A 21,726-nucleotide genomic window follows, 5' to 3' on the forward strand; every position below is an offset into this window, starting at 1 on the left:
ACATGCAGGGCCATGCCTTGTTTCACTGGTAAGTTGCCCTGTGCCTCACATCTTCAAGGTGGCCAGATCTGAGGTGAATCCCTCAGTGTTCCTCTAGACTCCCCAACTGTGCAGGCCACTTTGATGCTTCATACCTGTCAGTTCTTTGGCCTGAATGTGAGGAAAGCTCTAAATATCCCTTCTATCCCCTCTCCACACCCATGTACTTGAGTCTAAGAAGAAAATTCATTTATTTGCCAAGGTTAACATATGTGTTTGCTAGACGATCTATATGTAATCTGACAAACCATTATAAAGAAAAATATTAAAACTTAAAAAAATCAACACACAAGTTATTTATAATATAGTCAGATACACAAGGCAAAAACACTGGATTAAATACCATTAAGTATAGGGTGATATATAACAAATTCTCAAATGGGTGGTGTAGATGATGTGTATTATGGTCCCAAAGGAGGGATCAAGGTAAGAAATTACTTGAGGATGTTTTTATAGTTTCAAAAATATCCAAACCCATAAAAATTAGAATGACATTTTATCACTTTTTTTTTTAACATTCCTAATTAAGGATAAAATGTCTAAATATCTTTTTTCCCAACAAACCAACCAATCATTTAAAGAGGGAAGATGTTCTCACTGTATCTCTACAATCTGATATCAGCAGGTTAGGACCAAGGTCTGACTCATGTCTGGTGAGGCAGCCATTTGCAACCCAGCTTTAATCTCAACTCAGCCAAAGGACTAAGGAAAACCAGTGGGCACACCTCTCTTTCTTTTTTCCCAGCACACAGTAGATGATCTCCTGTGGAAAACAGGAGATCATCTACTCCTTTTTTTTATCTTATCAATTGTGGAAAACAACTATCTATGTAGGGCAGTTAGTTCTAGATAGCAATAACAAAACTAGGTAGGAAAGGAATTTTTAATCCCTGGGGAAATACCACTTTACTTAAATAGCCAGTTAGGTAAATTATTTCTGTTTTTGTGGATTACTAGATTCTATCTTTTTGGTGCTTCATTTCTGGGGATCTAATTACAGAAGCCTTTAGGAAAAATCACTCTTCATACCTCCTTTGTGACCTTTGAAGGTCACCACACAGCTAGCATCTTCAGCTGACCATATCTTCAGCTGGGCATCCATTCCCCCACTCAGAACCACAAGGCCTGATGGGAAAAACCTGCAACAATTCACATCAAACACATGTCCTTCCAATACTCTCTGGAAAAACAAAAGAGAATTCCATGCTAGTTCTCTTGTTCATCCCTCGATGTCCTCTTACCTCCCATATCCTTGGTCCCTTAAATGATACATCTATATACTGTATTTTAAGACAAAAGAGATCCAAAGAATCTGTTTAGTTCATCTGTCTACCAGATAATGTTCTAGGAGCTGTTGGCTCCCTTTCCTGGACTTTGGCTGTAGATGTTGTGAATTTGATCTCCAGAGCTCTCACAGCTATTCATAATTCTATTTCTACACATAAGGAGCTGAGGAGGTTTGAGGGCTCTTTTACTTAAAATCCTCTGTACAGGTTGAGGGGCTCAGCCATACAGTCACTGTAACAGCTACTTTGTCTTAGAAATGTATCACTGAAGGCAGTTCATATCAAGGTACCATCCAGACATTCACTAGCCAGGCTCTCCCACTGTTTCAGCCCCAATTTGTTCTGGCAAATCATCAAACTTGAGCCTGGTTCTCATATTAACAAGTGGAAGAACAAAGACCAATCAAAGTGTAGTGTTCCTACATTTTCAGAATGGGCCACTCTTCTTTCCATGGCCCAGTCTAAGGTTTCTCAGACCACCCTAAAAGTGTATCCAAAGCCTTTACTCTGAGCTCTCCATTGGAAGCCTGCCAGATCTTCATGCTCCCATCAGCGCTAGATGACACACCAAGGCCTCCTCCGCTGGAAATGTCCAGGCATGTTATCTGTTCAAAAGACAAAACCAGTGTTGTAATCAGTGTTACAAATAATGAAATGCTCTTCTTTCCTTGAAATGTTATAAACCTCTCTCAGTTCACACTCCTCTAAGACTTCTTCAAGCCTGTGCTTCCCAACCCAAAGAACATGTATTTAATATGAAAGCTGAGTTATAGTCACTGATCTCCCAACAAGGCTAGAGCCAAAACCCTTTATTTCTCAAAACAAAAAGATATTCTTGTAGTCATATATAACCTCCTGCAGTTTATATAACTGTAAAGTCCCTTATTCCCATATCATTTCCATAGTTTCCACCTTTTGCTATGTTACTTTAAAATAAAGATACCTCTCCTAATTCTTAGGAACCCACTTACACAAAAGACAGACTTCCAAGATGCACCAGAAGGATTTAAGGAAAAGCAAAGATGCTTCCAATTCACTACTTCACACTATCTCTGTAAAACCTTAATTGTGTTTGTGTATTTCAGAACAAATAACAGAAAATTCAAATTGCCAACATCCGCTGGATCATAGAAAAGCAAGAGAGTTCCAGAAAAACATCTATTTCTGCTTTATTGACTATGCCAAAGCCTTTGACTATGTGAATCACAATAAACTGTGGAAAATTCTGAAAGAGATGCGAGTACCAGACCACCTGACCTGCCTCTTGAGAAACCTGTATGCAGGTCAGGAAGCAACAGTTAGAACTGGACATGGCAAAACAGACTGGTTCCAAATAGGAAAAGGAGTACATCAAGGCTGTATATTGTCACCCTGCTTATTTAACTTATATGCAGAGCACATCATGAGAAATGCTGGGCTGGAGGAAGCACAAGCTGGAATCAAGATTGCTGGGAGAAATATCAATAACCTCAGATATGCAGATGATACCACCTTTATGACAGAAAGTAAAGAACTAAAGAGCCTCTTGATGAAAGTGAAAGAGGAGAGTGAAAAAGTTGGCTTAAAGCTCAACATTCAGAAAACGAAGATCATGGCATCCGGTCCCATCACTTCACGGCAGATAGATGGGGAAACAGTGGAAACAGTGGCTGCCTTTATTTTTTGGGCTCCAAAATCACTGCAGATGGTGACTGCAGCCATGAAATTAAAAGACGCTTACTCCTTGGAAGGAAAGTTATGACCAACCTAGACAGCGTATTCAAAAGCAGAGACATTACTTTGCCAACAAAGATCCGTCTAGTCAAGGTGATGGTTTTTCCAGTGGTCATGTATGGATGTGAGAGTTGGACTATGAAGAAGGCTGAGCGCCGAAGAATTGATGCTTTTGAACTGTGGTGTTGGAGAAGACTCTTGAGAGTCCCTTGGACTGCAAGGGGATCCAATCAGTCCATCCTAAAGGAGATCAGTCCTGGATGTTCAATGGAAGGACTGATGTTGAAGCTGAAACTCCAATACTTTGGCCACCTGATGCAGACAGCTGACTCATTTGAAAAGACCATGATGCTGGGAAAGATTGAGGGCAGGAGGCGAAGGGCACGACAGAGGATGAGATGGTTGTATGGCATCACCAACACAACGGACATGGGTTTGGGTGGACTCCAGAAGTTGGTGATGGACAGGGAGGCCTGGCGTGCTGCAGTTCATGGGGTCGTGAGGAGTCGGACATGACTGAGTGACTGAACTGAACTGAACAGAAAATTCTCAGATTCACTTATGCAATTTCAATATTAGGAATCACTTCATGAATAAGCCATGATTAGAATGTCAAGTCTTTTTCATATACATGCATATGTATTATCCCCTTTATATTAAAAAACACTCAGTTGCAAATATTCCAAAAATGAAAGACTGAGATATATAATTCCAGCCATATTCCCAGCAACTACGATTCTCATATGACCTAAATTATTTTTTTAAAAGCAGGAATTTGGGCTTTAATTATTCAACTTTCCAGTTTACATTTCTATGCCAATTAAGCCATAATGAATAGGTGTGGCAAAACTAAAGGGATTATATAAGTCAGCTCTAACACTAAGATTTTTTCTTCTTTATTTTGATTCCTCAATAAAAGGACTGTTAACTGTAGTTCTAATTTAAGGATTATGACAACAATTAACATTTATATCACGATTCATCATTTATAAAACATTTTCAAATACACTGAATCATTTGATCCTCATAATAATCCCATTCTGCCCCTAGCTTCTCATTGGTGGATTCTGCTTTCACACTCATGTCTAGGTGACATTTCTCAGATCTTTCTTCTCCCACTGCTACCACCCTAATCCTTGGCCTGACAGTGACTAGCAGTACTGTCAATTTCAACTCTGTTCTGGCTTCCCAACTACATGATGAGCTTTATAAGTGTCAGAACCATGTCCAGCACCACTTTCTTACACAAATCATAGGCTATGTACATAGTAACTCTTCAACAAATACCTAATACCAGTTTGGAAATAAGGATGAAGCACCTCATCAACAGATAAGAAAGTAAAGCCATCTGACCTGTATCAACTACTGTTCCCATTCACAGGGTCTCAGAAACAAAACATATTTAACACTTTCCTACTCACTCTGAAATCAATTTAATCCCTAAAGTGACACAGCCAAACATCTTTCCTGTCTCATGTGGCACTTATCTTTGGCTTTATAAAAGACACCTGAAATTTAACCTGTCCAAACATAACCCTTATTTTCCCCTGAAAGTGAAAGTCGCTCAGTTGTGTCTGACTCTTTGCGACCCCATGGACTATACAGTCCATGGAATTCTCCAGGCCAGAATACTGGAGTGGGTAGCCTTTCCCTTCTCCAGGGGATCTTCTCAACCCAAGGATTGAACACAGGTCTCCTGCATCGCGGGTGGATTCTTTACCAGCTGAGCTACAAGGGAAGCCCTCTGCTCCCTACCAATGCAACTACTTGTCCCCCACTTAGTAAATGAATTTTACTAAGAATTTACCCAATTTACCAGAATTTACCCAATTCTCAGGCCAAATCTTCGGAATTATCCCAACTCCTCATTTTCTCTCTCTCATATCCAAGTCATTGACAAATCCTATCTGGTCCCACACCCTAGAATATAGGCTCTACACCACCGTTCTATTCGTTGCTATAGCTGCAGTGCCCAGAAGAGTATCTGGAATACAGCAGGTGATTAGTAAATGGGTGAACCACCTAATAATGAGTTCAAATAAGAGAAAGAGAATAAGAAATAGAAGAACAATTAATGTGTGTGTGTGTGTTTTTTTAAATGACCTATTCCACAAAAGGTAAGTGGTTCTCCAAACACCTGAAGGAGTTCACCACTTCCTCCCCTCGAGGTCTTCAGTTCTGTATTTATATATTACAGTGGCTGTCAACAAGGAGCAGTTTGTTTCTGGGGGGACATGTGGTGATTCATAAACATTTTTAGTTGTCACAACTGGGGGCGCTACCTAATCGACCACTTGTAGGTAGAGGTCAGGGACGCCGCTAAACATCCTACAGTGCACAGAATAGCCTCCTATGAAAAAGAATTATCTAGCTTAAAATGTCAATACTGCCAAGGCTGAGAAACTCTGACATACTGTTTGGTACCCTCTCAGTTAATAAACTCTCCCTGGAGGGGATGGGGACATTGTGTTATCATCTCAGTTATAGATCTTTGAGGCCCTAGTTCCTCGACCTAAAAGGTAATTAAGTCTGAACTATCCATTTCTTCCAAAGTGACAGAACACTGAAAAGTAGATTATAGATCATACCAGCTGTCTCCTTCCTCCAAATTTTTATTAAAGGAGGAAAGAGAATTAACATTTACTGAACAGCTATTATATGCCAAACATGTAACAGACACTATTCTCATATAATCCACTCAAAAATCTTTTAAGCATTAGTAAGAAATCAGATGGGACCCAGGAGTTGGTGATGGACAGGGAGGCCTGGCGTGCTGTGATCCATGGGGTTGCAAAGAGTCGGACACGACTGAGCGACTGAACTGAACTGGAGAAATCAGATGAGAAACCTGAGGTTTAAGAGGTAGTTAAGTAACTTCCCTAAGGTGACAGAGTAGAGCCAGGATACAAACCTAAGTCAGAGTCTAAAGTTAAACATCTATTCCTCAGTTACAGGAAAAGAACAGACAGATCAATGGAGTAATTATAAATACTGGATATAGATGACAATTCACGTCCTTGAGATAAAGGATGGATTATTTTGTAGTACTGTAACATGCTAATCATTTCAAAAAGAATTGTTACAAACACTGTAAATCAAATGTACTTCAATAAAATAATTAAAAAAAAATTAAATTAGACCCCTACTTCAAATCAAGTAACAAAAATAAACTTTGAAATGTAAAAAATAAAACATAAAAATTCAAAAATTATCATATTTATAATTGTATTTAACAAACACTATTTATATTGTGTTTGCCAGGTTCCAGGCCCAATTCTAATTGCTTCAATCCTCACAACAACCCTAATAGATAAATACTTTTACTCCCACTTTACAGATAAGGAACCTATAGCACAGGAAGGTTAAACAACTGGCCTGAGGTCCCACAGTTAAAGTGGCAGAACCAAAATTCAAATCCAGGGCATCAAATCCAATGAGCCTGACTCTAGAGTCCCTGCTCTTACCCATTACACTGTGTAATTTAAAGTATGTGTGTATGTATATATTTATATTTATATTTATATCTATATTTATATTTTTATATATATATATATAAAATCGCAGACTACCCTAAGCAGGATCCCAAAGGCAGTCATCATAAATTGATTGGTTTTATTATCTAGAAAATTAAATATTTTATATGTCAAGACACCATAAACAAATAACAATGAATGATAAACTAGAAAAAAGCTATCTGCAAAATACATGGCAAAAGATCAATACCCTTAATATAAGAAGAGCTCTTATCAATAAAGAAAAAAATTCACACTTAGAAAAATGGGCAAATGACATGAAGAATGGTCAATAAATATATGAAAAAGTGGCCAATTCATAATTAATCAAAGGAAATGTAAATTAAAATAGCAATGAAATATCATCCCTCAATGGTAAAACTAAAAAATTTGAACAGCCAGCATTAGCAGAGAATGTCAAGTCAGACTGGCACAAAAGCGATACAGTAAAAAAAAGTCTTTTTAGGCAATTGATAGGGCCCAGTTGTAGGTCAATCAATCAGAAAATCCAGTACAAGTAGAAAATAATAAAAAAGGATATAAAAATACCCCTACATTTTATTTTAACTCAAATACTAATCTTTTCATGAGTCCACTAATTACTATAAAGACTTGACTTTCTTGTAAAAAACTATAACCAAATGGTACACAACTTCTAGTTTCTTGAAAGCAAAGCAAATCTTTAGTCACACTTACAAAGCAATCTAAGAGCAAAAATTTATCCAGGGTTTTTTAAAGAAATCTTTTCCCTAAAGAAAAGATTTTCCCTTTTATGTAGTACAGTATCCCTAATACTGTACTACATTTATTTTGTCCAAACTACCAAAATAGCAGGTTTTAAAAAACTCTTCTTGGGAATTCCTGGCAGTCTAGTGATTAGGACTCCACTCCAGGGGGCACAGGTTCAGTCCCCAGTTGAAGAACTAAGATTTTGCACAAGCTGTGTGATATAGCCAAAAAAAATCCTCTTCTGAATCAAGTCTCTATAAAGCAATCAAACAGTTTCCAAAGACATAGTCACTCTGCCTTTCACACTTATATTTCACTGGCTTAACATATTTAATTAACATAATTTCAAAAACAGTACAACAGACATTGTAACTGACCCTTGGTAAGCATTCAACTTAACCGGTAGTGTCAGCATGCAAACCTCAAAGACCTTACAAGCTGCAAATGTGCTGTGAGCATGAATCAGAATGGTTTACAAAGGAAATGCAGAGCAACAGCTGACTCAATAAATCAGTTAAGTGGAAGCCAGGTAGAACATACCAAAAGCCTTATGATGTACATTCCCTGTGACTCAACAACTCTACTTTTATAAATGTACTCTAATTTAAGTGGAAGCCAGGTAGAACATACCAAAAGCCTTATAATGTACATTCCCTGTGACTCAACAACTCTACTTTTATAAATGTACTCTAATTTTTTCTTACCTTTGTGAGTAAAGGGTTAGCTATAAGTATATTATCAAAACTATGAAGTCAGAAAATTAGAAATAAATGAATACCCAGTAATGTAAGATGAGAAAAATAAATTATAGTAAAGTCATACAGTGGAATACTATGTGACTCTTAAAATAATACACATAAAGTAAACACAGAATGATGTACATATTAAGAAATAAAAAGTAACTTATAAAACAGCATATATGGAGAAGGAAATGGCAACCCACTCCAGTACCCTTGCTTGGGAAATCCCATGGAGAGTCTAGGGTGCAATGGTCCATGGAGTACAACAAGGCCGGACACGGCTTAGCGACTAACAACAGCAAATGGCAGTTCTAGCCAATGTGTGAGAACAAACACTTGTAAGGAATTGGGGGTTGGGGCTGAAACCAACATCCTATTGTTTACAGATGTGAATGTTATTTAGAAAAACCAAAATAAACTGCAAGCAAATATTTGAAAAATAAATAAATAAATAAATAAAACAGCATATACTGTAAAAACCTATTATGGTAAAATATTTAAAGAAAAAAGATTGGATCAAGGAAAATAATGATATGGAAAGTATGGTGCTGGCATATATCAGGCAATGAATAAATGTTAGCTATTACATATATGATTATTATTAATTTTACTTTTAAAAACTGAGATTTGGTTAACAGACAATATTAGAAAGTTACAGGTATACAAAATAGTGATTCACATTATTTTAAAGGTTATATTCTATTTACAGTTATAAAATACTGACTATAGTCCCTGTGTTGTACAATATATTCTTGTAGCTTATTTATTTTATACATAATGGTTTGAACCTCTTAATCCCCTACCCCTATCTTGGCCCTCCTCACTTCCCTCCTCCTATTTATATCCATTAGTTTTTAAATCTTCAAGTTTGTTTCCTTTTTGTTATATTCACTAGTTTATTTTTCAGATTTCACATCATATAGTATTTGTCTTTTTCTATTTAATATATTTCACTTAGCATACCCTCCAAGTCCATCCATGTTGTTGCAAGTGGCAAAATCACTGATTATTATTAGTAAGTGCCATATAACAAAAGCTCATGTTATCTTTATATTATAGAAATGAATGATTTTCACTTTCTTTTGTATTTCCTAAATTTTGATCACTAAATATATATTTGTTTTGCAATAGGGTAAAAACAGCTATTTTTGAAAATGTATCACACAAGAAGAAGCAGTAGGCTTTAATATAATCCATCATTTCTGTTCCCAAAAGGCCTGTGGTACTAGAAAGGGCTTTATCACAAAAATCTCTGAAAATTATCCCTCAATATGCTATTCTTGGAATTTTGAGAAAATGCCTCTTTCTACAGGCAAAGGGAGAGAAATATGAGCAGTAGCAAATTACTCAAACATCAAGTACTATCATCATTATCCAAAAGTAGGTAAGCAGCACTAGAGTAAAGCATATATAAGAAAATTTCAAAAAAAAAAAAAAGAAAATTTCACACAATTCCTCTCTTTAAGATTACCAGTAATTGCATGTATCACTTTGAATTATAGTTTTGTCCGGGTATACACCCAGGAGTGGGACTGGTGGATAATATGGTAATTCTACATTTAGTTTTCTAAGAAACCTCCACACTGTTTTCCATAGTGGCTATACTAACTTACATTCCCACCAACAGTGTAGGAGGATTCCCTTTAATAATTAAAAAAAAATTATCAGTGAGTGGATTTGTACATTTATTCTAAGGACCCAACTACCAGTTTTGCCAAACATATCACACTTTATGGGCTGTGTTTTAACACAAAGTAAATGAAAACCACATTAATTATTAATATGTTTATAGCACTAGACAAGCAGATAAAACGAAAATCTAACATGTTATTATGTTTTCTCCTCATTTTATCAAAATACTTACACTCTTAGTATGAATTCTGGAAAAAGTAGCATATGGTGCCAGAAACTTTGAAGATACATTTTCCTTTGGACATGAAACATGAATGCTTTTCTAAACAGAGAAGGAAAGATGAAATCCATCAGTAAAGCTACATCAATAGAACTAAATAAAGCTTCTTAAAGAAAACATTAGGATGAAAGAAACTCTTACCTTTTAAGTGTACCCTCCCTCTCTAATCCTCTTTCCCCAACCCATAAAACTATCACTCCCCTATAGATAAGCAGTCCTTTTACTGCAGAGGGTTGCAATGTAATTTGATACTGCTGAGCCTTTATGTATTTATGTTGAAGATTCAACCAAAGACAAACCAACAATAAGATACAAATGACAAACATGAGAACATTAATTTCCATTAAGAAAATCCAATACCAGTACTCTCAATCAGCAGTGTGGCAAAAAACAGGACCAACAGCATCAGCCCCCAGGCCTAGGGCCCAAAAGACTTATCTAAAAGTAAACTTGCCGCCTACAAGAACTTTCAGAAAGAATGTTAGACTACTGACATGTATAGTTACCAGAGTAAGAAAGTAGGTAAATTATGGTATGCTCATACAATGTGTAGGCCCTGGTCAGGCTTGTGGTGCCCAATCCCACCTAGGCTTAAACTGACTATATATGTTCATAGACTGGTCATTACCAAATAGCTGTCTTATGGTGTCCCATGTGTTCTGCCTAATCATTACCACATATATTTCAGCTACTGTAGCAAGAAACCACTAGTGACATAGTATTAAATTATACCTAGGACCAGACATTAGAGTCAAGTGACATGACTTGCTAAAGGCAGACTGTTACCATTTAAGCATGTTGGTGTTTCAAGGCCAAGATATAAAAGGCTTGGTAAACACCTCCTCAAGGATTCTTGCAATACAACAATCCCCTACTCTAATCGGCAGAACACTAACACTGTCCCCTAACTGTGTATCTCCTACATAGAGCTGAGGAGCTGCTCTCACCAAACGGACCCTAATCTGTTATCCCTTATGCAATAGTACTTAAAAGTTTCTGAAAATTCTTCTGGACAATGAAAATGTCTTCAATAATCAAGACTTTCTAAACCTCTTTATGTACAACAAGCACAGTCTTCACAGTTCATGAGAAAGAATAGTTTCAAAGTTATAATATTCTCATCACTGAAAATCAATATTCTCTTATTACAGATCTTCTATTCCTTTAAAAAGACAATTAGGTTATCTATATGGACCATTCTTTCTTAGCCAGCATATCTATGCCTGGCTGCCTGCAGGCCTTTTATGAAATGAATTTTTGCTTCTAACCGCATGACAAAGCCCATACAACTGCAAGAGAGCTGACCTGGATTTGGAATTGTCTCCTGTACCCGAAACTAAAGTGTCAGCTAAACTTTCCTGGCTAAATATTCACACCAAGAAAGGACATGAGGAGCTCTAAAAGCTTAGTGTTCGGGCCTCTGTAAGAACTGCGTTTTCTCTCAGAAGACTTTATTTCTTTGGAGTTAATTATATAGAAGATTTCAAGAAATGAGTGGCTTTCTCCTGCTCATCAATCCTGCAAATCACACTTTAGTCCATAAACAGACAATGAAGGAAGATAAATGTTGTATTATCTTCCAGCAGTAGAAAATGTTCATGCTGTTAATGAGAAGATTTAAAAGAAAAGCTGCAGGAGGTATCAAAACAGATAAAATTCAGGGAAGACTGAATAGTCCACACTAAGATAAAATTAAAAGTCAAAACTCTTATCTTTTGAGGGGTTAGGTTTTTAAGCATAATGACAGATCTGTTTTAAGAGGACAATGCAGCAACATCAAATAGCAAAGTGACTCATGGTAGTTAGGAAACATGAATGTTCAACCATAAGCACTTACTGTCTGACCCAGCAGGTATTCAGCAATAATTAGCAATGACGTTGGAAGGGCCTGAGTACAAAGGGAAGAAAGGAAGTCAGCACCCAGGCTGTGAATGGATACTGGCAAACCACCTGGGGAAAATGTAGGCTTGCAAGGTGGTGTTATACTTGAAGTTAATAGAAATGGGTTTCAATTCTGACACAGTCTAGCCAACTTCGATTATTAAGGGTTAATTAACCTCTCTGAGTCTGTTTGCTTATCTGCAAAATGGAAATTTAAAATGCTAATCCCACAGGATTGTTACGATAAACAATAACTCACTTTTGAAATACCTTAGTTTCTTTTATATGCATTCTCAATCCCCAGTAATCAGCCTACGAAGTAGAATACAGTCTCTGTTTTATAGATGAGGAAACTGAGGCTCAGGTAACCAAGTTATTTGTCTAGAATTATATAGCTAGTAAATGTCACAGTAACTAAGACTTGGACTCAGATCTTTTGGTACTTTCTACAATACTGCTCATGAAAAACAAATATAAAAATATATAAAAACATGTAGCTTATTTTGCACAGACGGTAGTAAATGAACATTTGCTAAAAATCTTATGTAAAAAACAAAGTATTCTCTATTCTTGTCAGTACACCTGAAACATCTTATAACTAAGAAAGCTTAATTACACCAAAAAAAGAAAAAAAAAAAAAAAAAAGCTGTTTCACCCTTTGGGAATCATCTCACTAGAGCACAATGACTGCAGCCATCAGAATGAGGAAGGAAAGTCAGATCATGAGTTCTGCAACACTTAGATGGCCATCTACTCACCTCAAAGACTGATGAGAAAAACAATATATTAAGTACCATTAATACAGGCCTTCACCAAGGTGTGGCCAAACACATAATGCTATACTGTACAATATGGGGTACTAGCTACATAAAGCTACTCAGCACTTGAAATGTGGCTAATACAAATGAGTGACTGAATTTTTAATCTTAAAGTTCAATTTAAAAACTGATACTTGATCCAATTATTGGAAAACTTTTTAAGTATGTTTGGAACTAGTTAGGTACATGAATCATCTGTTTTCAACTGTAAATTTTTTTAAACCTAAATACATATCAAGTATTTCCAATAGAGTTTGAATTGAGATGATCTCTAAGTTAAAATATACAAAAGAGATCAAAGACTTAATAAGAAAAAAAAAAAGAGTAAGAAGAAAGAAGTGTAAACTATTTCTAATAACTTTTTATATTAATTACAGGTAGAAATAACATTTTAGATATATTGGGTTAAATGAAATATATTATTAAAACTAATTTCACCTATTTTTTTTTTTACCCTTTATATGTGGCTACTAGAAAATTTAAAATTACACATGTGGATACATACTGCTATATATAAAATAGATAAACAAAAGGACCTATTGTATAATACAGGGAACTATACTCAATATCTTGTAACAACCTATAATGGAAAAGAATCTGAAAAATAATATATATATAATATCCATATACATATATACACAACTGAATCACTTTGCTATACCCCTAAAACACTGTAAATCAACTAGACTTCAACAAAAAAAAATTACTCATGTGGCTCACTAGTGAACAGCACTAGTATAAGGGAAGTAAGAGAAAGTTTGCATTTAAAACCATGTCTACGTACAAAAGAAAAACTCTTGACATTCAAAGGCAGTAAAAATTATGATTATTATATGAATGGAATGGAGATGACAGTGATACACAGATGAGTATAAATATTTAAAGTAGATATATAAGATACTACTGTAATTTTGGACATGATGCCATCTAGAAGACATAAATCTTACCTTATTTATTTCATTCACAATAAATCCTTCAGAAGCTGTAACCTCTGGGATGCCATCAAGGCCAATTCCTTGACAAGTTAGGCTGCCATACAAAGTTGGTTTCCCTATATAGACAAAGATGCATGTTTCAAAAAATAAAAAGAATTAAACATTTTTCTCCTTGAAGGCCCAATTCAGGCATCTGTATATATGGGAGGAAACTGGCTCATGAAAGAAAAGCAGGTACTTGTGTTAGTAAGTGAGGTGAGTAGAAAGAAAAATAGCCTAGATGAACCTAATTTGGAAGAAATATACTCAAGGGCTAAAAGCCAGGAACAAAGATTTTGAGATATAACATAGCATTTGTAAAGCTACTAGAGTAATCTCAACCTCAGTTTTACTGCCTGTGAAATGGAATTTTCCCAAGATCAAAGATGAAGATCAACATGAACATATGCATTTATCCACAGTACAGACATATTAACACAGACTAAAGAGTTAAGCTTCAATAACTGGGAAATCTGCTTAAGCAGGACACTGGTTTTGCAGTAATATGGGCTAAATAAGATATTATCCTGCACGTAAATGTTAAAATGTTCTCTTCTATTCTTCTTCTGTACTATATATATACGTGTGTGTGTGTGTGTGTGTGTATGTGTGTGTGTATGTGTATGTTGTTCTGTAACAGCCCACAATATGTTGTTCACATTTCTGGCCTCCCCGCCAGACTATGAAGTCCTTGAGTTCAGAAAACTAGCAAAGTGCTCAAATTATTCAGTAAATAACTGGTGCACGAAACTTAAATTCTAGGAGTAAGAGGGAAGTAAAAATCATCATGCAAAAGTCATTCATGCAGAGTAGGAGAGCTTCCTAGAGAGGGTGGGACTTAAGAGGGATCTTGAAAGATATGACTAGGCAGAAAATAAGGGAAAGGAATGGGGAAGGAAACGGCAACCCACTCCAGTATTCTTGCCTGGAAAATCTCACGGAAAGAGAAGCCTGGTAGGCTACAGTTCACAGGGTCACAAAGAGTCGGACACGACTGAGTGAGCACAAGGGAAAGGAAACTCCGTGTCAGGGAAGGGCATGTCAAGAATAAAGAACAGTCACACAGGAACAAGGGGGGGAGGAGGCATCAATTAATATACTAGTTTAGTCACTGAAAGATATTAATGGAGTAACTCACAATCTAGGGTAGAAGTTTGGACTAGAGAAGATCTAGTGAAGAAGGTGTGGCAGGGAAGTGGCATGAAATGTTAGTTCAGAAAGATGCCACAAAAATAGGGTTGAGTGAACTCTGCTTTTTGTCCCATTCCATGATTCCCTCCTGGCTTCAAATTATCCTAGGAAGTCTGGCCCTTTTGGTATATTATTTCTACCAATCTCCTGTCAGCACTGTCAGTGACCTCTCTACATTTACGAAGTCACTGAAATGATCTCAGTCTCAGTATCTTGTCTGGGTGACAAGAGTGGGATTAATCTAACCATTCACCTTTCTACATTTCTACATATAGACTGCTGAGTGCAGATACAGAACACGACACAACTGTGCAAACTTGCACCCCTACAACTTCCCACAGTTTTCAAACTCTGCGTAGTTTTGGAGTCCTTTTGCCCCTTTTGTTCCCAAAGCAGCCAATTCTCACTATACCTAGCCTATCATCAAAACCTTCTTCCTTCAAAACAGCCAAAAACTGGAAACAATTCAAATGTTCATCAGCTGGTGAACATACAAAAAATGTTGTATGTCCTTACAACAGACTATTAGCCATAAAAACATATGAATGCCACAAAATGGATGAACCTTGAAAATGTTATGCTAAATGAAAGGTGCAAAAGGCCACATATTATGACTCTATAAGAGATGTCCAAAACAGGCAAATCCACAGACAGTCAATTAGCGGTTGCTAGGAGCTAGGAGGGTAGAATGTAGAGAAACTGCTAAACAGCATAAGGTTTCTTTTAGAGGTAATGAAAATGTGTAGAATTACTGACAGACATACAACTCTATGAATATACTAGAACCCACTGAATTGTACACTTTAAAAAGATAAACTTTACTGTATCTGAATACAGTTATTATCTTAAAAAAAAAATCAGAATCCTAATAGTACCTACATGTTACGGTTGACATCTAGCACATAGATAGCATATATTTTATTTCAACAAAACTGCTATTTCAGGGGAAAACAACAAAAAGATTCTCTTCTTTAAAAGCTGACCCTAACTCCAACATCACAAAGAAAATTGCAGCTATAAGAAAATTGAAGCTATAAGAAAATTTCACATTTCTATATCCATGTCTATGCATGTATCTATTAATACATCTACACTTACCCTCACCTTCTTTCATTTTAGTCTTTTAGACTTAATTCAATCTCTTTCTCATCTAAGATACTGATTTTTCAGTTAGTCTTCTTTTCTACCTACAACCTATATATAGTTTTCTTTTTTTAAAATATATTTATTTACTTTTAAATAAGGGCTTCCCTGGTTGCTCAGACGGTCAAGAATCTGCCTACAACGTGGGAGACCTGAGTTCAGTCCCTGGGTCAGGAAAATCCCCTGGAGGAGGGCATGGCAATCCACTCTAGTATTCTTGCCTAGAGAATCCCCATGGACAGAGGAGCCTGGCAGACTACAGTCCATGGAATTGCAAAGAGTCAGACACAACTGAGTGACTAAGCACAGCATTTTAAAATGAAACAAAGATGAATATTTTGAATGTATAACCTGTATTTTAATTGCTCTCCAATTAGTTCCCATCTTTAAAAATAAGACAAAAATCCTTGATTCTGAGACCTCCAGCTACCACCTTTCTTCGATGCAGCACCAAATTCCTCAAAAGAAAACTGTTTAAAACTCTATTTCTCCTAGAATATCTTATTATGGAGAGATATCAAAGGTCTCTGAAAATGAAAAATAATCAGCAAAACAAAGCTTTCTTACAAATTTAAAAGGAAAAAATTTTTAATGTTACCACACTAACTGAAAACAAATGGATGAGACTAATACAGGAATGTCATTGAAAGGAAAAATTTGGAAGACTTGGGAACTAACTGTATATGGTAGGGTGAGGTACCAGGTTTTTCACTCTGATGTCTAGAATAGTGATAACTTAAGAACTGAGAAAATCTAGAAAGAAAACCTGTTTGACAATAGAAGCACTCAGCTTCAGATTTTGGATCTGATAAGCTCAAAACAGCAGTGAGAGTTTTAACCAGAAATGTTTAGCAGGTTAACTATTCAATCTCTACTTGAAAATGAAGAGAGGTCAGAACTAGAGCTGTAGACCCAGGAATCATAATCAGGAAGGTCACAACTGAAGTTACAGAACTGCTTAGAATACAATAATATATGGCAAAGACACTGATTAAGATGCGGCAGCAATGCCTCCATAAATGTCTGTGGCTCCCAATGGAACACCAATTGGAAGCCCTTCCCCTAGAATGGAGGAGTTGCAGTGACATCCTTACAGCACAGAATGGTCAAGAACATCTGAAGACTGTTGAAGCACATCTCAAGACTACTTGAAGCACTGTTCAAGTAGTCTGGGCCAGGAGAAAGTAGGAAGCTCTTTCCTAGGGGTTGTAAATCCTTTCTCTAAAGGGAAGGCATACAGATTTAAGGATATTACCTGGGGGGTGACAGCTCAGCCAGGCCTCCCCTTCGTCCTTCCTATGAAGAGAAACAAAAACCTAATTAGGCTTACTCAATGTCAAAATGGATGTTATTGATGAAGGGGAGAAAGAACATATAATTTCCAGTTTAGCCACAGCACTTACACAAATCAGTCTAATACCTTATCCAGGCATAGACAAATTTTATTGGTTGAAGAAGTATTTATGGATTGTGTTTAATGCATAGACCTGTTAGTTAAGTGAAGCTCAAGTACTTCATCATGAAATACTTATTAGCTGCACGATCTTGGGCAACTTACTTCTTGATTCTGGACTTGTGTTCTCTCAAAGGTGGTCCTCAATAAATGTCAGTGTTCTTCCTATTACACATCTGGTGTTGTAGTAATAAGGTTTATTTTCAGCCCACCTAGTAGGGCATACTACTACTACTACTACTAAGTCGCTTCAGTCGTGTCCAACTCTGTGCGACCCCATAGATGCAGCCCACCAGGCTCCACCGACCCTGGGATTCTCCAGGCAAGAACACTGGAGTGGGTTGCCATTTCCTTCTCCAATGCATGAAAGTGAAAAGTGAAAGTGAAGTCGCTCAGTCGTCTCCGACTCTTAGCGACCCCATGGACTGCAGCCTACCAGGCTCCTCCATCCATGGGATTTTCCAGACAAGAGTACTGGAGTAGGGTGCCATTGCCTTCTCCGCTAGTAAAGCGTACGTTTCTTAAATGCAGGAGACTTATATTTCATTCATCTTCACCATTGTTTCCATTTTAAAAACCTATTAGTATAATAGTTGCCATTCATGGCACTGCTGTTGGAGAAGGAAAAGGCAACCCACTCCAGTAATTCTTGCCTTGGAAATCCCAAGGACAGAAGAGCCTGGCCGGCTATAGTCCACGGCAGACACGACTTAGCGGCAGAACATCTCGGTACCGCTGTACTCATTCTGGTGCCTAGCAAAATAACTTGCACAGTATATGATCCATAATAAATAAATGAATGGTTTGCTGTTCATTCCAATTAAGCTTTTAGCATCTCGAAGGCAAGAACCACCCCTTAAGTTTAGAGTACACATCTGAACTCCACCGAGCATCTATTTAGGTCAGAGTCTGAACATGGTAGGCGTTACACTGTTCTTGAAAAGACCTGTGAAGTGAAGTGAAGTGAAAGTCGCTCAGTCGTGTCCGACTCTTTGCGAACATGGACTACACACAACATGACTAACACAACACTAGGGGTCGAGAAGCATGCCAAGACTCCTGGTAATGCAGATTGCTGGGACTTTTGGAAATAACTAATAAGTATTTGCTAAATGACCATGACTAGTTGGCCAAGAGTCTTCCTGCCTCTCGGTTTTCCTGTCTTTCTCCAACTCATTGATCCTATTCTGCCTCTGCCATCACACGACGCATACGTGTTTCCTGGGATACATAACTCTTCCGAGAATGAAAAACAATGACCATGTGGATTTGAGACTTCTTCTAGGCCCAGGGTTCCCTCAACAATTGATGAGGCAACTCCTATGGACATCCTGGGTCGGGGATGGCGCTCCTTAACGTAAAGGCAACATCCGCTACCCGCCTCCTATGTCCCAGTTCTGGACCTGGATTCACCTGAGAGCCTGGGCCCAGTCGCTCTGAATCCTCAAAGGTGCCGCCATCTTAACCCGCCTTCACCAGCCCGCCCCTTCCGCTCTCTCCCGGAAGTGGATTCCCCACAGAGCCTGCGTCGAGAACGAAGGGCGGGATCTACCCCGAAAAGCCGCTAATGAAAATACGCGGTGGAGTCTCTTTCTCGCCCCTCCCCTTTGCGCACGCGCTCCTTGCAGGAAGCTGGTTCCTGACCAGGAGGTTTACCGGGTAATTCGGTCGAGTTACAACTGCCTGCAAAAGCGACGCCGCTGTGTAGCAGCGCGCGTTAGAGTCCTCCTGTTTGCCTGTTCGGTGAGCACTGTGTGCCGCGATCTTACGCGGTGAAGCCTAGCGGGCACAGCGCGAGCTCGCGAGTGCGCATGCGTCCCCTCCGGAAGGTGGTCAAAGAGGTTTTAAGTGACTTGGCCGCCTGGGTTTTTCTGCTTACCCATCCTTTCAAAGGAGAGGCGATGGCACCCCACTCCAGTACTCTTGCCTGGAAAATCCCATGGACGGAGGAGCCTGGTGGGCTGCAGTCCATGGGGTCGCTAAGAGTCGGACACGACTGAGCGACTTCCCTTCACTTCTAGAGTTTTTGGGTTTTCCCAGTGGCTCAGAATGTAAGGAATCTGCCTGTAATGCAGGAGACCTGGGTTCAATCCCTGGGTCAGATCCTCTGGAGAAGGAAATGGCAACCTGCTCCAGTATTCTTGCCTGGAGAAATCCATGGACAGAGAAGCCTGGCAGGCTACAGTCCATGGGGTATCAAAGAGTCTGGACAGGCTGAGCGATTAACACTTCCATTTTCATACAGTTCTTAAAACCTTTTTGTGACTTCCCCATTGCCCTCTTGACACCTTAACATGTGGTCTTCCTATGATCAGATACTTTCTCATCACTTTCATTAATTATCCTGTTCTCATACTCTATTCTCCAGTCATGTAAACCTTTCAGTTCATCTCATGTCAAATTCTGTCTCAAATCCCCACCCTGCTCTTCACTGACTAGAAATATTCTTTACATCTCTGGCTCTTCCCTTTTCATCTTTCAAGTCTCAGTTTAGAAATCACTTTCTTCAAGAAGGCTTCCCGCCTGTTTGTCCCCTTGTCTGGCTTAGGTAGTCTCCACTGTCTTCCCAGTTTTAGCTGTTTATAGACTCTGTACACAAGTAAACAGCCTTTTAACTTACCTTAATTATAAACTCTATGAAGGCAGGAAGTGTATCTGTCTTGGTCACTCTTGTATCCTCAACTCTAGCATAGAGCTTGGTACATGATAGATACTCAATGATAATTTGTTAAATGAATCAGAGACCCAGGAAAGGCATTAAGGAGTCTTAGCTTATTTATAGCCTGTCATGGTTAAATTTGTACAAAGGCTGAGTCATTTGTCTTCAAACTTCTCTTAAGTTCCTTCTATATGCTACCTTGTGCTGGGTGCTCTGAAGCAGGTGATCGTGGAAAGGCAATGTGGGCAAGTGCACCTCACACTAAGTATTCTCACACCTCACAAACTTAGTTCTTGCCCTGTACCTTGTATGCTCTCTGTTCTCCACACAACTCTCCATTCTCCCAAATGTCAAACCCTACCCATATATGGTTACTGTCTCAAGTACTAAACTCTGTTCTTCTCCAGCCATAGAATAAGGCTAATTGGAGAAAAGAAGATTGCTTCTCCAATAGGAGAAAAGAGATAGCTTCCCCAGAAATGTGACATTTCACCTAATTCCAGTTCTATTAGTAGAATCCATTTGAGCTTATTCGTGCTGTGCTGAGCATTCTCACATACTTTATCTCATTCCGTTCAGTTGAGACCATTTTGCAAGCCTGGTGCTGGGGGTACTAGGATGAATCAGACCCAGTATTTGTCCTCAAATAGCTCACAATCTCCGAGGGGAGACATAAGCATAAATAGGCTATAACAGTGCAGTGGTCAGTGTTGTTTATAACAGAGGAACATATATAATCATGTCCCTACTCTAACCTTGCTCCCGTTGATATTCTAGAGACTCCAGAAGATGTCAGCTCAAGGCCATGCCTGGTCCCGACAGGTAAAGAAGGAGGATGAAGAAGAGGACCCGCTGGACCAGCTCATCTCCCGCTCAGGCTGTGCTGCTTCCCACTATGCAGTGCAGGAGTGCATGGCCCAGCACCAGGACTGGAGGCAGTGCCAGCCACAGGTGCAGGCCTTCCGGGACTGCATGAGTGAACAGCAGGCAAGGCGACGGGAGGAACTGCAGAGGCGGAAAGAACAAAGCAGCGCCCACCACTGAGACCCCAAACCACCTATCCCCAGAGGATGGCCCTGCAGAAACTAGCACCCAGACAGATAATGGGAGAAAGAAATCCTGAACAGTGGAAGTGTGGGCCAAGGACTGTAAGACTTGGGGATAGTATTTGGGCCTGGGGCTGAGAGCCAGGCAGCCATGGGTTTGGACATGAGCTATCATATTGAGATCCCACACATCCTCACCCATATTATATCACCAATATTAAATATTGACCAGTATTTGCTGTGTAAAACAGAGTGGGGTTAAGGGATGCTCTCCTATGCTACATCTTGGGTCAGTGTGCCAAGTACTGTGCTGATTACTTGGACATTTAAAGTAAATTCACAATCTAAAGGTAAATTGGTTACCCTTAATCATTTCTTCATTTATTTGGTCATAGGTTCAAAAACAGCAAGGTTTATGAGACCATGTGCCATGCACTGTGTAGGAAACTGATGTAATGCAAATATATCTCCCTTCATATTGCTTTAGTCTGGTTTGAGAGAGAAACAAAACACTAGAACAACTAATTTCTGATAATGATACACATGATTTTATCTTGCATCAATTGTTCTGGATATTTCAGTCAGTCTAATGGAAGGAAGAAGGCAAATGGGAAAACAAATAGTAAGTGC

At 38.4% G+C, this 21,726-nt stretch overlaps 2 protein-coding genes across 6 annotated transcripts in view; one reads left to right on the forward strand and one right to left on the reverse strand.

Moving 5' to 3' along the window:
- PAAF1 (proteasomal ATPase associated factor 1) overlaps positions 1-18,927 on the reverse strand; it is a 40,822-nt gene extending 21,895 nt beyond the window's left edge. Inside the window, exons 1-7 of one of the 3 annotated variants that reach the window (XM_006073323.4) lie at positions 18,805-18,921; positions 17,194-17,234; positions 13,578-13,681; positions 11,769-11,819; positions 9,884-9,973; positions 1,832-1,930; positions 1,069-1,219 (exon numbers count right to left, since the gene is read on the reverse strand). In XM_006073323.4, the coding sequence (XP_006073385.2) occupies positions 1,069-1,219; positions 1,832-1,930; positions 9,884-9,973; positions 11,769-11,819; positions 13,578-13,681; positions 17,194-17,234; positions 18,805-18,851 (583 nt within the window). In that variant the 5' untranslated portion in view covers positions 18,852-18,921. Of the gene's footprint in view, positions 1-1,068; positions 1,220-1,831; positions 1,931-9,883; positions 9,974-11,768; positions 11,820-13,577; positions 13,682-17,193; positions 17,235-18,804 lie in introns of all 3 variants that reach the window. The other 2 variants (XM_044929382.2, XM_006073321.4) reach the window with 2 other exon arrangements.
- On the forward strand, positions 18,926-21,451 carry LOC102398979 (cytochrome c oxidase assembly factor 4 homolog, mitochondrial). Of its 3 annotated transcripts, none has more exons than XM_006073320.4 (2): positions 18,926-19,050; positions 20,828-21,451. In XM_006073320.4, exon 2 carries the CDS (start codon positions 20,840-20,842, stop codon positions 21,092-21,094), a length of 255 nt encoding a protein of 84 aa, XP_006073382.1. In that variant the 5' UTR covers positions 18,926-19,050; positions 20,828-20,839; the 3' UTR covers positions 21,095-21,451. The 3 variants fall into 3 exon arrangements, with proteins under 3 accessions (XP_006073382.1, XP_006073381.1, XP_044785318.1); XM_006073319.4 differs by having other exon boundaries at positions 18,984-19,134; XM_044929383.2 differs by lacking the exon at positions 18,926-19,050 and adding an exon at positions 19,203-19,220.
- The last annotated feature ends 275 nt before the right edge of the window (positions 21,452-21,726 follow it).

Source organism: Bubalus bubalis, chromosome 16 (genome assembly GCF_019923935.1).
Source record: "Bubalus bubalis isolate 160015118507 breed Murrah chromosome 16, NDDB_SH_1, whole genome shotgun sequence".
Taxonomy (NCBI): domain Eukaryota; kingdom Metazoa; phylum Chordata; class Mammalia; order Artiodactyla; family Bovidae; genus Bubalus; species Bubalus bubalis.